The 15,068-nt window shown below is 47.3% G+C and overlaps 1 protein-coding gene across 1 annotated transcript in view; it reads right to left on the bottom strand.

Moving 5' to 3' along the window:
* Positions 1-10,894, bottom strand: part of Fdft1 (farnesyl-diphosphate farnesyltransferase 1) — a 27,064-nt gene extending 16,170 nt beyond the window's left edge. Inside the window, exons 1-2 of the mRNA XM_026783170.1 lie at positions 10,715-10,894; positions 846-1,019 (exon numbers count right to left, since the gene is read on the bottom strand). Of these exons, the coding sequence (XP_026638971.1) occupies positions 846-1,019; positions 10,715-10,813 (273 nt within the window). The 5' untranslated portion in view covers positions 10,814-10,894. The remainder of the gene's footprint in view (positions 1-845; positions 1,020-10,714) is intronic.
* Between the last annotated feature and the right edge of the window lie 4,174 nt (positions 10,895-15,068).

Below are 15,068 nucleotides of genomic sequence, written 5' to 3'. Positions count from 1 at the left end.
GAGAGAGAGAGAGAGAGAGAGAGAGAGAGAGAGAGAGAGAGAGAGAGAGAGAGAATATGGTTCTGGGGACCCAACTCAGGTCGTCGGACTTGGCAGCAAGCGCCCTTCCCTGCTAAACTATTTCATTAGTCTCTTTTTGAAAATATTTATTTTTAAGCCACATTTAAAGCAGAATAGTGCTTCATGCCTGTAATCTTAGCTTTGGGAGGTTGAGGCAGAAGGATCTGGAGTTCAGGACAACTTGGGCTACAGAGTGAGACCCTCCTTCAATAACAGTCATTTAAACTGTGCCGGGCCATTTTCTAAGTGATGTTACAGACTATCAATCTTATATTTGTTACCCTGTCTTAATGGGAGTGATAAACTCTATAGTTTTGTAAAAAGTGATAACCTAAGCAGGTGGGTGCCATACCGTAACTCCTAGAATGCTTTACAATTAACCAATGCATGTCAGGGACCAACAGTTTAGACCCACGTTTAGAGAGAACTAGGATTCTGCAGGCACAAAACTTTTCAGCATGAATGCTGTCGTGGTAACCACTGCAAACTTGTGTGCAATGTGAACATTATGAAGACTCAGTTATGCTTAAAATTTAAGGTGACAAACGAGCTAAGAAAAAACACCAGGCCTGCTCACTGACAGGTGCGGGTGCCAGGCCTAAAAGAAGGTAATAAACATGGCTGCCCCACCCCCTTCTCTGAAAGGACTGGCCTGAGGACAGACATTGGTAGATAGCCAGGTGTCTGGAAGGGCATTTGCAAGTAAACACGTGGGCGCAGTGTGTGTGTGGAGGGGGGAGGGTTAGTCCTGCCTAAGCCACAACAAGGAGCCCATAATTCTAAGCGGTGAGCCAATGTGGCTGCAGTGACTCAAAGTCCCCTGGAAAAGCGGTCCTCCCGGAGTCGGGGCTCTCCACTAACCGCATTTCCCCATCCAGCGCCTGGATAACCACGGCGAAGCTGCGACTGGTCTGATTCAGATACTTGTAGCACGTCTTCAAGCTGCTGCTGAGCGAGTCCTGTGGGCAGAGAAGACATACCGCAGTGGCAGACGTGGAGCAGGAGTGGGGCTGGGGCAGGCAGCTGGCAGTTGGGCTCCGAGCCCAAGACCAATCCTTGCAAGGCCAGGCGGTGAGGGGCCAGGAGCAGCACCGTGGGGGCGAGCCAGGAGTCCTGGGCGCAGCGACAGGGCTAAGCACCAAAGTGCGCTTGACCAAGGCCATGGCCTTGGTGCTGCCGGCGGCTGTCATCGGGAGTGCAGCGCTGGCCGTGGCAGAGGGAACCAGCCTCACTCCAACGACACGTGCAGGTCCGGACCACGCCCCCTGTCGCTTCTGGCCACGCCCCCACCAGCACGAACCCCTGCCCACCCGTCTGCTGCGCTTTCTCCTGCCACCACAAATGGTCCGGGTGAGGGGGACATGGACTGGCGCAGCTCGGAAAGGCTGGCTCTCTCTCCCTGTGTTTTTCCAAAACAAAACTATTTATGCAGGCTCCTCTGAATCCCTTCTCAACTAGGCTGGCCTTTGGTAAACTGAAGTGCTCTGTGTTTGTGGTCAGTCTTACTACGGAGCTCTGGTTGGCTCGGAAATCGGAATGTAGACCAACCAGGGTGGCCTCGGACTTGATCATGCACCCTCTTCTACCTCTACCTCCCCCGAGTGGAGTGCTGAGATTACGCATATGGACCACCACACCCAACAACGGGTCTATTTTTGCACTGCCCAATTTTAGTTGAAATTGTCCAACCTAAACACATGACCACACTGTCTCATCTAAACAATAACCCCTTACCCTCTCAAGTTTCCCTTAATAATTGGGACAGAGACCATTTCTACTCTGAGGTCTCTTTATCCCCACTGCGATTATTTTCTTCTGAAGAGAATCTGGCTTCAACAACTGCTGCACTACGTGGCTGACCCAGCCCTGCTTAAGACCGCCAGAAGCCTTCAAATCACTGCTCTTAGCAGCGGTATCAGGGATGTGCAGTGAGCTGGTCTTCGCGTAGGAAACAAGGAACGGCTAAATACACTCTGCAAGGAACTGGAGGTTTGGATGGTGACTTACTACAAATGCCAAACCAAACCTGCGGTCTTGTGCTGTGTGTGTGTTTAATATGAACGTTTTATGAGCAAGAAAACTGAGCCGAAGGTATAGCATTTCCACGTGCCCCTTGCACACAATCTCTCCCCTCATTCTAGGAAACGGGAAACACGATTATCGACTGGGGGAGTTGCTTTTGAGATACGGCATATCTGCTAGTAGGCAATCCACAGTTGCACTGGAATGGCAGGGAACCTTGGACCCTGGTGGGTCCTGTGAGCTATGTCCTTTTTTATTTGTATTTCCTACATTTCCTAATATGAATACACTTCATTTTGTCCAAAGAGTAAGGCTTTCTTTAAAAAAAAAAAGATATATAATCCTAAGTTTCATTTTGTTGTCATTTTCAATAAGATATACTAGTTAAAACCAATATTTACTGATCAGCATATTTAAGTAAAATTCACAATCAAGCACATGAAAACAACCCACAGAGTTTCAGTGAATAAAGCAATACATTCATGGAGGATTTTAAAATACACTTTTTCAGAAGGTAGAAAGGTAAGGGTTCACAAGAAAAAAACTGAGTAACTTCTCTTTTGGGATACTATGTTACTCTTGTAGCCCAGGCAGGCATGGAATTCATGGCAATCCCCCTGCCTCAATCTCTTCACTGCTCAAATCACAGCTGTGATCCACACCCAGGGTGAGCAACTCTGACAGATCACTGACTCATGCCCAGTACCATCTACGGTGGCAATGGTCTAGGGGCTGCTCTCACAGGGAAGCAATAAACACAAGGGGACAGTGGCACTGGGTTTGGAGAGCAGTCTTAGGGAGCAATCCCCACCCCATCATCCCGAGGAGACCAGCTACAGGACTCGCTTCCTCTGTGCCCTCCACATCACTTGTTTCTGGTTGCAGCATGTCACCCTGAAGAACAGGCCCCCAAAACGACTAAGAATAATCCTACCAAGAACTACACTGCTCTCTGAATGTTGGCAAGATTTCATGTGTGAACTTCTTGTATGTATGTCACAGCTACTGTCCTTAGGGGTCGCCCACGTTTTTCACTGCTGCTTGAGGCTAAGAACATAGCCAGAACTCTCCGATGCAGGGAAGACAGGACTCAAGGGCATTTAGGACAAGGGTACAGATGGCTACAGAGGGTTGAACTCCCAAGACTCAGGCTCCAGCTGACGGCTACCAGCACCACTCCTACTTCCCCCTCTGCCAGAGCCCCCCCCCCTGTCTTTTTCAGGCAGGGTTTCTCTGTGTAGTCCTCACTGTCCTTGAACTCAGAGATCCGCCTGCCTCTGCCTCCCAAGTGCTAGGATTAAAGGCGTGTGCCACCACTGCCTGACTGTCTTGGTTTGCTTAGGACAAGAAAATCTAAATCTTAAAAACCCATGAACCTCAGAACTGGATTTAACAGCAAGATTAACAATTGCCACTTATGCCAGGCGGTGGTGGCGCACGCCTTTAATCCCAGCACTCGGGAGGCAGAGGCAGGTGGATCTCTGTGAGTTCGAGACCAGCCTGGTCTACAGAGCTAGTTCCAGGACAGGCTCCAAAGCCACAGAGAAACCCTGTCTCGAAAAAACCAAAAACCAAAAAACAATTGCCACTTATTAGGCACCCACTGCATGTCAAACACAACACAAACATTACCCTGAACCCCTCCTAAATGTTCAAGGAAGGTGTAACAGGATACAATCCATGCCACACAGGTAGCAGAGGTCATACTTTTTAGTGTTTTGGACAACAAACCATAATATAGTCAATAATGTTGAGTCTTAAGAAAAAACCTTTCAGTTACCCAGGCATGGTGAGCACAGCTGTGCTTTATTACTTGGGAGGCTGAGGTGAAGGGTGAAGACGCCATCTGGGCTATACCCCAAGACCTCTTGGCATAAAGGAAAATAACAGAAAAAATATATAAAATAAAAAAGAAACAAACCCCTTTCATTCCCAGCCTGGAACAAGCAGGCTGTTGCTAAGGTACTCAGTAAACTGCTATCTTACTGATGATAAAGAAACATGGAGATTAAGTTACTAACGAGAACATGAATGTCTAAATAGTAAGAGTTACACTTGACAGAAGCCAAATCTCCTTGGAAAAGGTTGGCTTTTTCTATTTTGTGGCCTCTGAGTAATGTCACAAAACTTGCATATGGGGGAATGCATTTAGATGTGCTGATATGCCCAGTTAATGACAAATTATTTGAACTTGATTTTTTTTTTTTTTAGGGTACTGTGTCAGTGTGTAGTTCTGCTTGTCCTTTCAAAGATTAAAAGCATGCACCACTAGGCCTGGCCTGAACCACATTTGTTCTTTGTTACAGAAATAATCAGTCCTTGATATTGTTTAGGATACATTTCCCTCAGTGTTTTCTTATTGTTGTTACTTAAGAAAGAAATGTTAAATGAAGAGAAATTCGTTTTCCTGTTTGTTTCCCCGAGTTAAAGGTATATTAAACTATTGCTATTTAGTTATTTATCGACCTGAGCTATTACCATGGCATTTAGGGTGGTCTGAAACTTCTGGGCTCACGTGAGCTTCCTGCCTCCACTTCTAGAAGAACATGCACCACAGCATGTACCTCAGTGGTAGCACCTGGTTAGCATGCTCGAGGCCTTGGGGTCAACTTCCAACACTGGGGGGGGGGGGGAGGTCTCACAGTGGCTTACAAAGTGCTCAGTAAACACACTGGCCATCAAAACCCTCCAGGAAAAAGGGACAGCCCGAGCCAAGTCTCACTTCCTCTGCCCCTTGCCAGGGCCACCCAGTCTCCAAAAGTCTCATTTTCTAGAGGGAGAGAAAAACAGTTTCCTGCTGTAGATCACAACCCTAAGATCTGCCATCCCTTGACCTCACCACTCTGACCTCCTGTGACTATGCTTTTGGTAATTAGTTCTGCCTGCAACTCTGGGGACTTGTCTTACCTCTATCACCCAATGGGACCTGTTTGATAAAAGCCAGGTCTTTGTATAGTGTGTGTTTTTTTGTTTTTAATTTAATTACACAGACCAGTTCTTGCCTGCTAGCTGGGTTCTGGCAACACCTGAGCTTTTGAGGCTGAACAGTCTCCAAGGCAGAAAGAAGCAGAGGTGCTGTGCGGCCAGGCCTGGCTGGCCCTCCCGAGGCACACTTACAGGCCTGTGAGGGGAAACTGCATCTGGAATCTACACCTGTAATCTGCAAAGTGGCAGCAACAACAGGACTTGTCCCTTTCAGATTACTAAGAGTGACGAAGTGCACTAAACTGTTAACATGACTCTTCTCATCACGAAGGAGTCTTTCCTCCCTCGCTCCTGGCTCTCCGGGTGACATTTGGGTCCAAGTGCACAGTAACAGATGTGACACATGCAGAATTCTGAAGTGTGTGTGTATTGGGGTCTGCTCCCTTCCAGTGTCCACGAGTTCCAAGACGAGCCTGCAGGCTGATGAGATGTGTCTCCCCTAAACTGGCTGTAACCTAACCACCCCTTCATCCAGCCACAAGCTTGCCTGTCAGCCGAGCATGCCATGGAGAAATGGAGCCAGCTGTCCCAGACAACTGAGAACTAAGTAGCAGTTGTTACTTTAAACCATTACGTTTGGTTCTCTAAACTTAGGACAAACACACGCACAGCATGATTTTTTTTTTGGGTTTGGATTTTTGAGACAGGGTTTCTCTGTAGTTTTTGGTGCCTGTCCTGGAACTAGCTCTTGTAGACCAGGCTGGCCTCGAACTCACAAAGATCCTCCTGCCTCCCAAGTGCTGGGATTAAAGGCGTGCGCCACCACCGCCCGGCTGCACAGCATGATTTGACATCGCCTCCTCTTACTAGTTCCCTGGCATCAGGAAGCAGCACACGTTTCCCCAACCCCAGCGCTAAGGTTTGGGATGATTTGTCCTCAGTAAACACTAAATGAGAAGCTGGTGAGATGCCTCAGAGGATTAGGATGCTTGCTGAACAGGACTGGTGACCTGAGTTCAACTCCTAGTACCCGTGTAGAGGCAGATAGTGGCGAGAATAAACGCCACAAAGTTGTCCCATGGCTGCCACATGTGTGCAGTGGTGTATGTGTATGAGTAAACACACACAAGGAAATGCGTTCTTAAAAATCTAATTTAGGGGCTGGAGAGATGGCTTAGTGGTGAAGAGCACGTCCTGCTGGTCCAAAGAACCTGGGTTCAGTTCCCAGCACCCACAGGGCGGCTCGAAACTACCTGTAACTCTAGTTACACATATACACAGACACACATACAGGCAAAACCCCAATGTACACTAATTAAATCTTAGAAAAAGATTAAAAATTAATTTAAAAAATCTAAGTAATATACTTAGGTAATAGATGGCTATAAGACAACATGTTCTGCCCTGGGACTCACAAACTAACCCTAGGGTGGCCTAGAACGCACAGAAACCTCCTGGGACTCACAAACTAACCCTAGGGTGGCCTAGAACGCACAGAAACCTCCTGGGACTCACAAACTAACCCTAGGGTGGCCTAGAACGCACAGAAACCTCCTGCCTCTGTCTCCCAAGCACTGGGATTAAAGGCATGTGCCACCATGCCCATCAAAAAAAAAAAAAGAGAAAAGAAAAACATTTTTACTCTTTGTTCATTTATTTTTGTGGTGGATAGCGAGGGCCACAGCGCATATGTGGAGATAAGAGAACAACTTGCCAGAGTTGTGCTCCACTTCTACCAGGTGGGTCCTGGGAATTGAACTCAAGTTGTTAGTCTTGCTGGTGGATGCCTTTACCTGCTGTGCCACCTTGCCCATCAGGCTACGTGATAGTTCCTAAGTTACTTTACTTTTTAAAACCTCCGAACCACTTAAGATAGGCAGTTGTGTGCATCAAGCTGGTGTGTCCACCTCTTAGCTGGCTTTGAGCAGGCTGCTTAATGTACCTCTGTGGTCCACTATCCTAGGGATGAACACTGTATTGGGAGAGAGCGCTCTGGAGGGGTTGGGGAGACAACTCAGTGGTTAAGAGCAAGTACTGCTCTTGCAGAGGACTGGAGTTCAGTTCCCAGAACTGGTATCAGACAGCTCACAACCACCCCTAACTCTAGGGCAGGATCTGATGCCCTCTGCTGACCTCACAGGTACTGTACTCACCTCCACAACCCACATAGACACTGACACACACACACAATTTCAACATTAACTAAATCTTTTTTAAAAGAGAGAATGAACAATCTCTACTCAGACTGAGTCAAAACCCAGCTTCCACTTCATAGCTACAGGACCTTAGATAACTTACTAACTTCTCTGAGCCCCTTCTAGAAAACACAAAACCAGTAGATCCTCAAAGGGTGACAGATGGGAGGTTATGTAAAACAGTGTTTGGCACAGACCAAGAGCTAATAAACATTAGCTAACTGTCATGGCACTTTCTAACTAAAAGGCACACACTTCTGTTTCAAAAGCCTTTCAGCAAGGTACAACGATGGAGAGAAAGCCCCAGGCAGGTGTCCTTACAGATCTGGGATATCCACAGCGCTAAGCCTGAGGAGACTGCCTGAAAAAGCAGGTGGACACTGGCAAGGGGCAAACAGTCAAGGTATGGCACAGAAGAGCCTTGTCTGCAAGTACTGGCCACTGTATGCCAGCAACAAGTGTGTTCGGCTCTGAGCTAGATCTGGACAGTTGGCTGCTTTAGTTGTTAATGAATACTTAATCTCTTAGTAAAGATATATGAGGAGAACGAAGTTAAGTGTGACCAAAAGAATATATACTTAGGGGGCTGGAGAGATGGCTCAGTGGTTAAGATCATTGCCTGCTCTTCCAAAGATCCTGAGTTCAATTCCCAGCAACCACATGGTGGCTCACAACCATCTGTAATGAGGTCTGGTGCTCTCTTCTGGCCTTCAGGCATACACACAGAAAGAATATTGCATACATACATAATAAATAAATAAATAAATATTTTTTAAAAAAAGAATATATACTTAACCTCAGGTACAGTAGTTTGTTATAGTACTTTTGGTATTTTCCTGCATGAAATATCTTGTAATGAAAATGCATTTTTAATTGGGCTTGGAAGCTCACACCTGCAATCCCAGCACTCAGGAGGTTCAGAGTTCAAAGCCAGCCTAAGTGAGACTGTCTCAAAAAATAAAATGCCCAGTGCATTATAGGTCCTGAAGTAGCCAGATGAGAACTGCCCAATTACCATATAACCATGGAAACTGAACTTTAAATGAAAAGGAGGAGCAGGGACATGGCCTGGAAAGTGTCATACTACAAATAACTAAAGGACACAGCTTTGTGGCAATAATACTTTCTTGGTCTGTTGTTCAAAACAAGGTCTCAGCATGTGTTCACAACTAGCCTCGGAACTCAGTCTGTAGAGCAGCCTGACCATGAACTCCTAGAAATCCACCTTGATCTCCTTCTCTTATGATAGGCTTAAAGGCGTGTGTGCCACCACGCCCGGCTGTGAATCTGTATTCTTAAGAGAATATGAGAGTTTTAATACCTCAGGGTCTGTATTCCGAAACTGGCTCTAAAAGCAGCAGAACAAAGGGTTGAAGTTGAGTCCAAGAGTTTCTAAAACCTGAACTTCCCAGAAGGAGGGAAGGCAGTGAACACGCCTCCCAGGTGGGGAAACTATCATCACCAGTGCCGCCAGGGGACCTGAACTGTAAGCTTAGGCTCCCCATCCCTTCAAGAAGCTGACAAACAGAGGTGGCTTCCCCCTCTAAGAGCTCAAATGAGCAACAACATCCAGCCTGGAAGCATTGGGATTTCTGAAGATTTGTAAACGTGCAATGTGAATATGTAATCTTGGTAACAGTGCCCGCGTCCAAACAGGCAATCCTTTCATGATTCACCTGGAACTCTCAAGCACACAGCTGACAGGTAACTTTTTACATCAATCTAACGTATCTGCATTTTCAAGATGATCTGTCACCTGCACGTGTGAAGTCAGGTGTGGCAGCGGGTACTGATGGTATCACATCAGTGCTCAGAGAACTCTTCCTAATACTGAGCCAAATGAATATTCGCTCACAAAAGCCACAGAGCATTTGAAAGCTCTTACTTCCTTTCAGTAACCCTGAAAAGATTAAACTCACATCCTAACAAGAACTGATTTTTCCCCTCCTGTCAATTTCCTTATGACCCTCACTTATCCGGCCACACTCGGGAAAGGGCACCAGGTTTAAAAGTCTAGAAGCTTTTCTCCAAGGCAGCTTTGTTCCCTACTTCTTCACACATGTTGACAAGCTACATTATAGAAAGCCATAAAGACACACTTATGAAGAAAACCCTATTTTCTAGTATCTTAAAATCCAGAATTGTCAGGTGTGGTGCACCTTTAATTCCAGCACTCAGGAGGCAGAGATGAGCACGACCAGAGACAAATGGATCTCATCTCAAAAGTAAGCTCCGAGGCAGCCAGGGCCGCACAGTGAGACCCTGTAGAACCAAACAGAGACTTTTAAATCAGAACAAGCCTGCGACAGAGAATCTTACACCTGGAAGTCAGCCTGGGAGCTGACAACCAGACTATGGGGTCTCTGAAGTTGAACAGTACTAGAGAAAGCAGGTAAGCAAACCTCACAGGTCAGAACGCCTTCCTCAGATTTCTACAAAACATTCTGGAGACACTTACTTTAGAAGGGTCTTGACAAGATGGAATCGGCAGTGAACAGAAAAGGCAGTAAACTGGCCTCCCCAGAGGAAGTGAACTACCTGTCGCTGGAGCAGTCACAAGACCAAGTGACTTGCATTATAAAGCAGAGATTCTTTGCTTTTAGTCATTCTTCCTAAAGAACCTGACAACTGTGCACCCTTCTCCCCTGATAGGTACTCTTTGCATTTATTTCTTTGGGGGTCCTATCTGTCGAGGCTATATGTCCATCCATGGCTTACCCAAAACAGCACCTATCTATCACAGTGTAGGTGTCCCGTAAACAGGCATCATCGCAAAGGGCAGAGAGGTGGCACCTGTCAGAGCTAATGAGGATTCCGCATTATGAAAAAAATTAAAGTGATTCAATGAAGAATCTCTTTAAATAAAATACAGTGTGATGTTTCCAGCGGATGGGAAAAATTTAAGGCTTCTGATGTAAACCATTAATTCAACTGGATGTGCATTCATGCAACCGTTACATACTCTTATTACAAGAGTGAACATCACCATAAACGCACACATGTAACGAAGGGTACAGTGCGATGAGATACAAACAAAAACCAAGCTCTGGCCTTTCAGCAGCCAACATCTAGTAAGAACTTGGAGATTATGTACACAAGAAAACATAGGAAGCACCCGGGAAGGAAGGCTTGCAGGAAGGTAAGGGAGCGTATGAGGGAGGTGATGTGTCTGAAAGCTGGAAGGAGTGGTGGGTGTGGAGTTAAATTTTCTCAAGTCTTTTCTCCCTAATCTCAATCTTGGAACGCAGCCGTTGGAGTAAAAATAAACCCTCAAGTTTAGGGGGGAAAAAGTGCGCAGGGAAAGTAATGGCTTGAACAATCAGAAACCTTTAAAAACAGGTAGGGGGTAGGGCAGGACCTGTCAAGTAGATGATAGGGTCCAGCTGGGGTGTGGGACCCAGGCCAGGAAACCCCCCTTCCAAAGAGACCGGAGCGCTCGTGGACGTTCTCCGTTATCTCCGGTGAGTGCAGCGGCCACAGACCCGCGTTGGGTACAGGGATGCTCGGCTTACCTGGTCCATCTTTGGTATGAACTTCCGCTGGCCTCCCATGCGGAATCGCAGCAGGTTGTAGAACTCCTCTGGGTGGCCGAGACACTTTACGAACTCCATCCTTGGCGGCTGCCGGACGCGAGACTCACCTGTCTGGATCTCCGTCTCTCACTGGTGTCTAGATAACTCGGAATAGGCCAGGGCTAGGAGGCGGGGCCAGCGCCGGGCGCCCCGCCCACCTCCCGCCCTCCTCAACCGGCCCCGCCGCTCTCGCCGCCAGCCCAGGGCGAACGCAGTGGACTGACGGGCGTTGATTGGCCAGAGCCTCTCGCACCAGGAAGACGCCGGCCAATAGGAGACCAGAGATGCCTGGCGCGATGACCACACCCTAGAATCTGATTGGAGGGGTAGAAAGAGGCCAGCGAACGCGATTGGTTCCCAGAAGAGGGTCTTTGTTTGCTAAATGCGTGTCGGAGGTGGGCGGCGAGCTCCGCGCGTGGGTAGACGTTCGGGAGTGCGGAGACCCACGTGTTCTCAGGTGCCGGAAAGAGTGGTTCGCTTGCTCCAGCGCCTCCCCTAGTTAGCTTTTACCTCTTAAAACGCCTAAGGGATGGGCTAGCAAAGCGGCGTCAGACTGGGAGGAGAGCAGGGACTGGAAAATGTGATTAGCGGCTTATAGATCGCCGTGGAGGATCACGGTAACCGGAGCTGCCTGTCACTCGGGCTCTACACTGTATCCTAAGGAATATAGGTTTCCAATAGAAAGTAGGTTTCGTGATTTAAAAGAAACAGGGTAAACAGAGTCTTGCTTTCCTCTGAGGAGAGTTTCCTGTGGCTTTCCTGAGCCCCATGAAGCTTCAAATGGGACAGCCTACAGTATTTCTGACGCCCCATCCCTCATCTGTGAGACACCACGCAGATGATTCTTGGATCGTATTTTCAACGCCACGAAAACAAAGAGAACTGGGCTCTTGATGGACATACCTCTCATGTTCTGGTTAATAAACCAGGATTTATGCGGTGCCTGCAAAATCTGCACAAGATTGGGCCCCACCTGGCGTGGGAGGGGCAGCCAACCACCCCTCTAGTTAAGGGTTGCAAGGGTCAAGGAAGGGCTCCCTCCCTAGGTGGTTAATGGTTGCTAGTGGAATAACTTTTAAAGTTATTAACCTAAATGACACACGAATTTTATGATGACCTCTTCACACATGTATATAATGTATTTTGATCATATTCTCCTTTAACCCTCATACAACTCCCACAGTTGTCAATCCTTTTATTCTCTTTTTTATGATGTATTATTTGTACCAGTGTTTTGCCTGCATGTATATTTTGTGTGAGGGTGTTAGACCCTGGAGTTACAGACAGGTGTGAGCTGCCATGTGGGTGCTAGTATTTAAACCTGGGTCCTCTGGAAGATCAGTGAGTACTCCCAACCTCTGAGCCATCTCTCCAGCCCCTCTCTTATTCTTTCAAATAGACCCATTTATACTTACATCTTTTATTATATTTTGATGTGAATGTGTCATCATACACATTCTCAGGTATGGAGGTCGGTTCTTTCTTCCTCCATATGAGTCCTGGGAATAGAATTCAGGTCAGTAGGTCTGGTGGTGCCTTTGTGTGACCTAATGAGGGGCAGATTTTCTTTAGTGGTATGACCACTAGAAAGTTACCCATGCTTCTGTTAGTATCCCTAAATAAACCTATTGAGTGATCAAGAAGAAAAATGACAATTTCAACGAGGAAGATCATGGGAGAGGCCAAGAGAAAATGGTATGGGGGGAATATGATCAAAATACTTTATATACATGTATTAAAATGTCATAATGAAGCCCATTATTATGTATGGTGAACATGTTAATAAAAAAACACTCTAAAAGTATGTACCTATTTGGTTCTGAATGCTCATGTCCCTCCAAAACTCCCATGTTGAAGCCTTAGTCTAAAAGGGGGAACCTTTAGAGATGGAAGTTTGGGAGGAATAGTATAAAAGCAAGGTCATACGGTAGATTTTAAGATGATTCCCATGGAATTGGTGTCTTTTCTGCAAGGAAAAAAAAAATCAGAAGAGTGCCCCCCCCCCAACACACAGTGAGGTAACAGTGTTCTAGAACGTGCCATCTATAAACCAGAAGAGCGAATCTAATCAGATAACTGAATCTGCCTTGATCTTAAGACTTTCGTCTTGTAGATTCATGAGAAGTGAGAAATTACCCACTCAGCCTTTGATTTTACTTTTTAAATTTCCATTTAAAACATCAGTTTATTAGAAACATCTGGGAAGTCAGTTAGACTTGGTCCTACACTTCAGGTCATCCAAGAATTGGAAGAGCCCTTGATAACACTTAGGAGCTTACCTGCCTGTGGCCTTACTGTTCTAGGGGGCAGCCTCACAGGCGCCCACATCCAGTAGCAATCAGAGGATGTAGTGGGGCCACACCCACAGCTTGCCACCCTACTGTGGCACTCTCCCAGTGTATGCTAAGTCCTCTGGGAGGCCGCTGTTGATAATGACAACCAAGCCCCACAGAGAGTGCCCATCAGTGAGCAGGCGGAGGATGTCAAAGGCATGCTTGATGATGCACACAGTCGTGAACGTGTGCATTGCTGGGCTATGATGAGATGCTCCACAGGAAGGTGTGGGATGAGCTTTGCAGAAGCTCTTGGTGGCACAACACCAGGCATCCTGCACCAGTGCCTGTTGGGTTTCTTTGCTGGGGTGCAATCCTGAAGGTTACTGTCACTGATCTGCACATGATCAGTGCTCCACGTCCCCCAAAGCTTGATGTCAGAGGCCTCTGTTACCACCCTTGTGACTGTCTCCCACTCAGTCATCCTGGGGACACAGCTAGGACATCTCTGGCACAGATGGCAGAGCTGGTATTTTGCTCAGGCTTGTGACAGTGGCTTTGGATCTTGTTTATCGTTTGTTTTCTCTCTGAGGCAGAGTCTCTGCAAAACCAGGTTGGCCTACACACTGGGTGCTACTGCCTCTGCCTCCTGAGTAGCTGGGATTACAGCACCACCTCAGCTTCACTGTGTGGTCTTAAGTTCCATCACCTCCCCAGACTTTGTAAGGGCAGTAAAGAGTAAGTGCTTAGGACTGAGGAAATGGCTCACTGATCAAGAGTACACACTGTTCTAGAGGAGCAAAGTTTAGTTCCCAGCACCCACTCAGGTGACTCATAACCCCTGTAACTCTAGCTTCAGGGGATCTGACCTCCTCGGGTACCTGCAGCATTGTGCACACAAGACACGCATTAAACATAAAATCTTTAAAAATAGAAAATAAAGCATTTTTAAATGACGAAGTGTCCATCTCCATGGCTCATCCTGAAGGATCTGAACAAGGCTTAAGTGGCGGGTGCCTGGTGTGGGTAAGCATACAGGGTGTGCTGGGCGCTGGAGATGCAGCTTCGTGACTAGGAGCATTCATTCTTCCAGAGGACTCAAGCACGATTCCCAGTACCAACACAGAGCAGGTCACAGGTGCCTGCGAATCCAGCTCCAGGAGAGTCCAACACTGCCTTCTGGCCTCCCAGGACACTGCATTCATGTCCACATACTACACACACACACGCACACACACACACACGCACACACACACACACGCACGCACGCACGCACATGCACACACACCCTCCAGAGGTCAACAGAAGCCAAGGTCCATCTAGTTCTCCAAGGCAAAAGGCAGATAATGAAATTCCCTCCCATCCTACTCTTAAGGGGATTCATCAAACCAACCCTGCATGCCTGAGTGGCCCCCTTCACGAAGGGTAAGAACTGGATATAGCTCAGTGGTACAGCCATTGCTTGACACAAGTGAAGCCCCAGGTTTCATCTCAGCACCACAAAACAAAGCAAAGCAAAAAATAAAACCAACAACAAAAACCATTTCTGCCTAATGAAGACAACATAGAAAACATCACACCGTTTTATTTTCAATTGCTACCCCAGTTCCATGAATTTACTGCTGACAACCTGATGGGTTGTTTCTCTATACCCCTGGGCACTTGAATTGTCACAAATGCCCATCTTAAACCAGTAGCTTTTCTCACAGTCCCTGGGCACACCTCCCTATCCACCCTGGGTCTCCAGTCACTGGGAAGGCACCAGGCAGGCTGACCAGCAGTTCCTGCCCTCAGCTGTGCCCTCATCCCTGACCCCTCCAGGAGAAAGAAGAAAGAAAATGGAGGGACTCAAAATCAACCAGTTCCTAAAGCACAACATAACATTAGCAGGCGGCCTGGGAGCATAGTATCCCCTAGCAGTCCCCACCAGTGCCCCTCCACCCTCAGCTGTTCCCAGTCCCCAGCTATTCCCACCCTGCAGCTGCCCCCACCCCTCAGCTGTTCCCAGTCCCCAGCTGTTC

The sequence above is a fragment of the Microtus ochrogaster genome, chromosome 17 (genome assembly GCF_000317375.1).
Source record: "Microtus ochrogaster isolate Prairie Vole_2 chromosome 17, MicOch1.0, whole genome shotgun sequence".
Taxonomy (NCBI): Eukaryota; Metazoa; Chordata; class Mammalia; order Rodentia; family Cricetidae; genus Microtus; species Microtus ochrogaster.
Note: the sequence above shows the minus strand (reverse complement) of the source record. Positions and strands in the feature narration are given on the sequence as shown.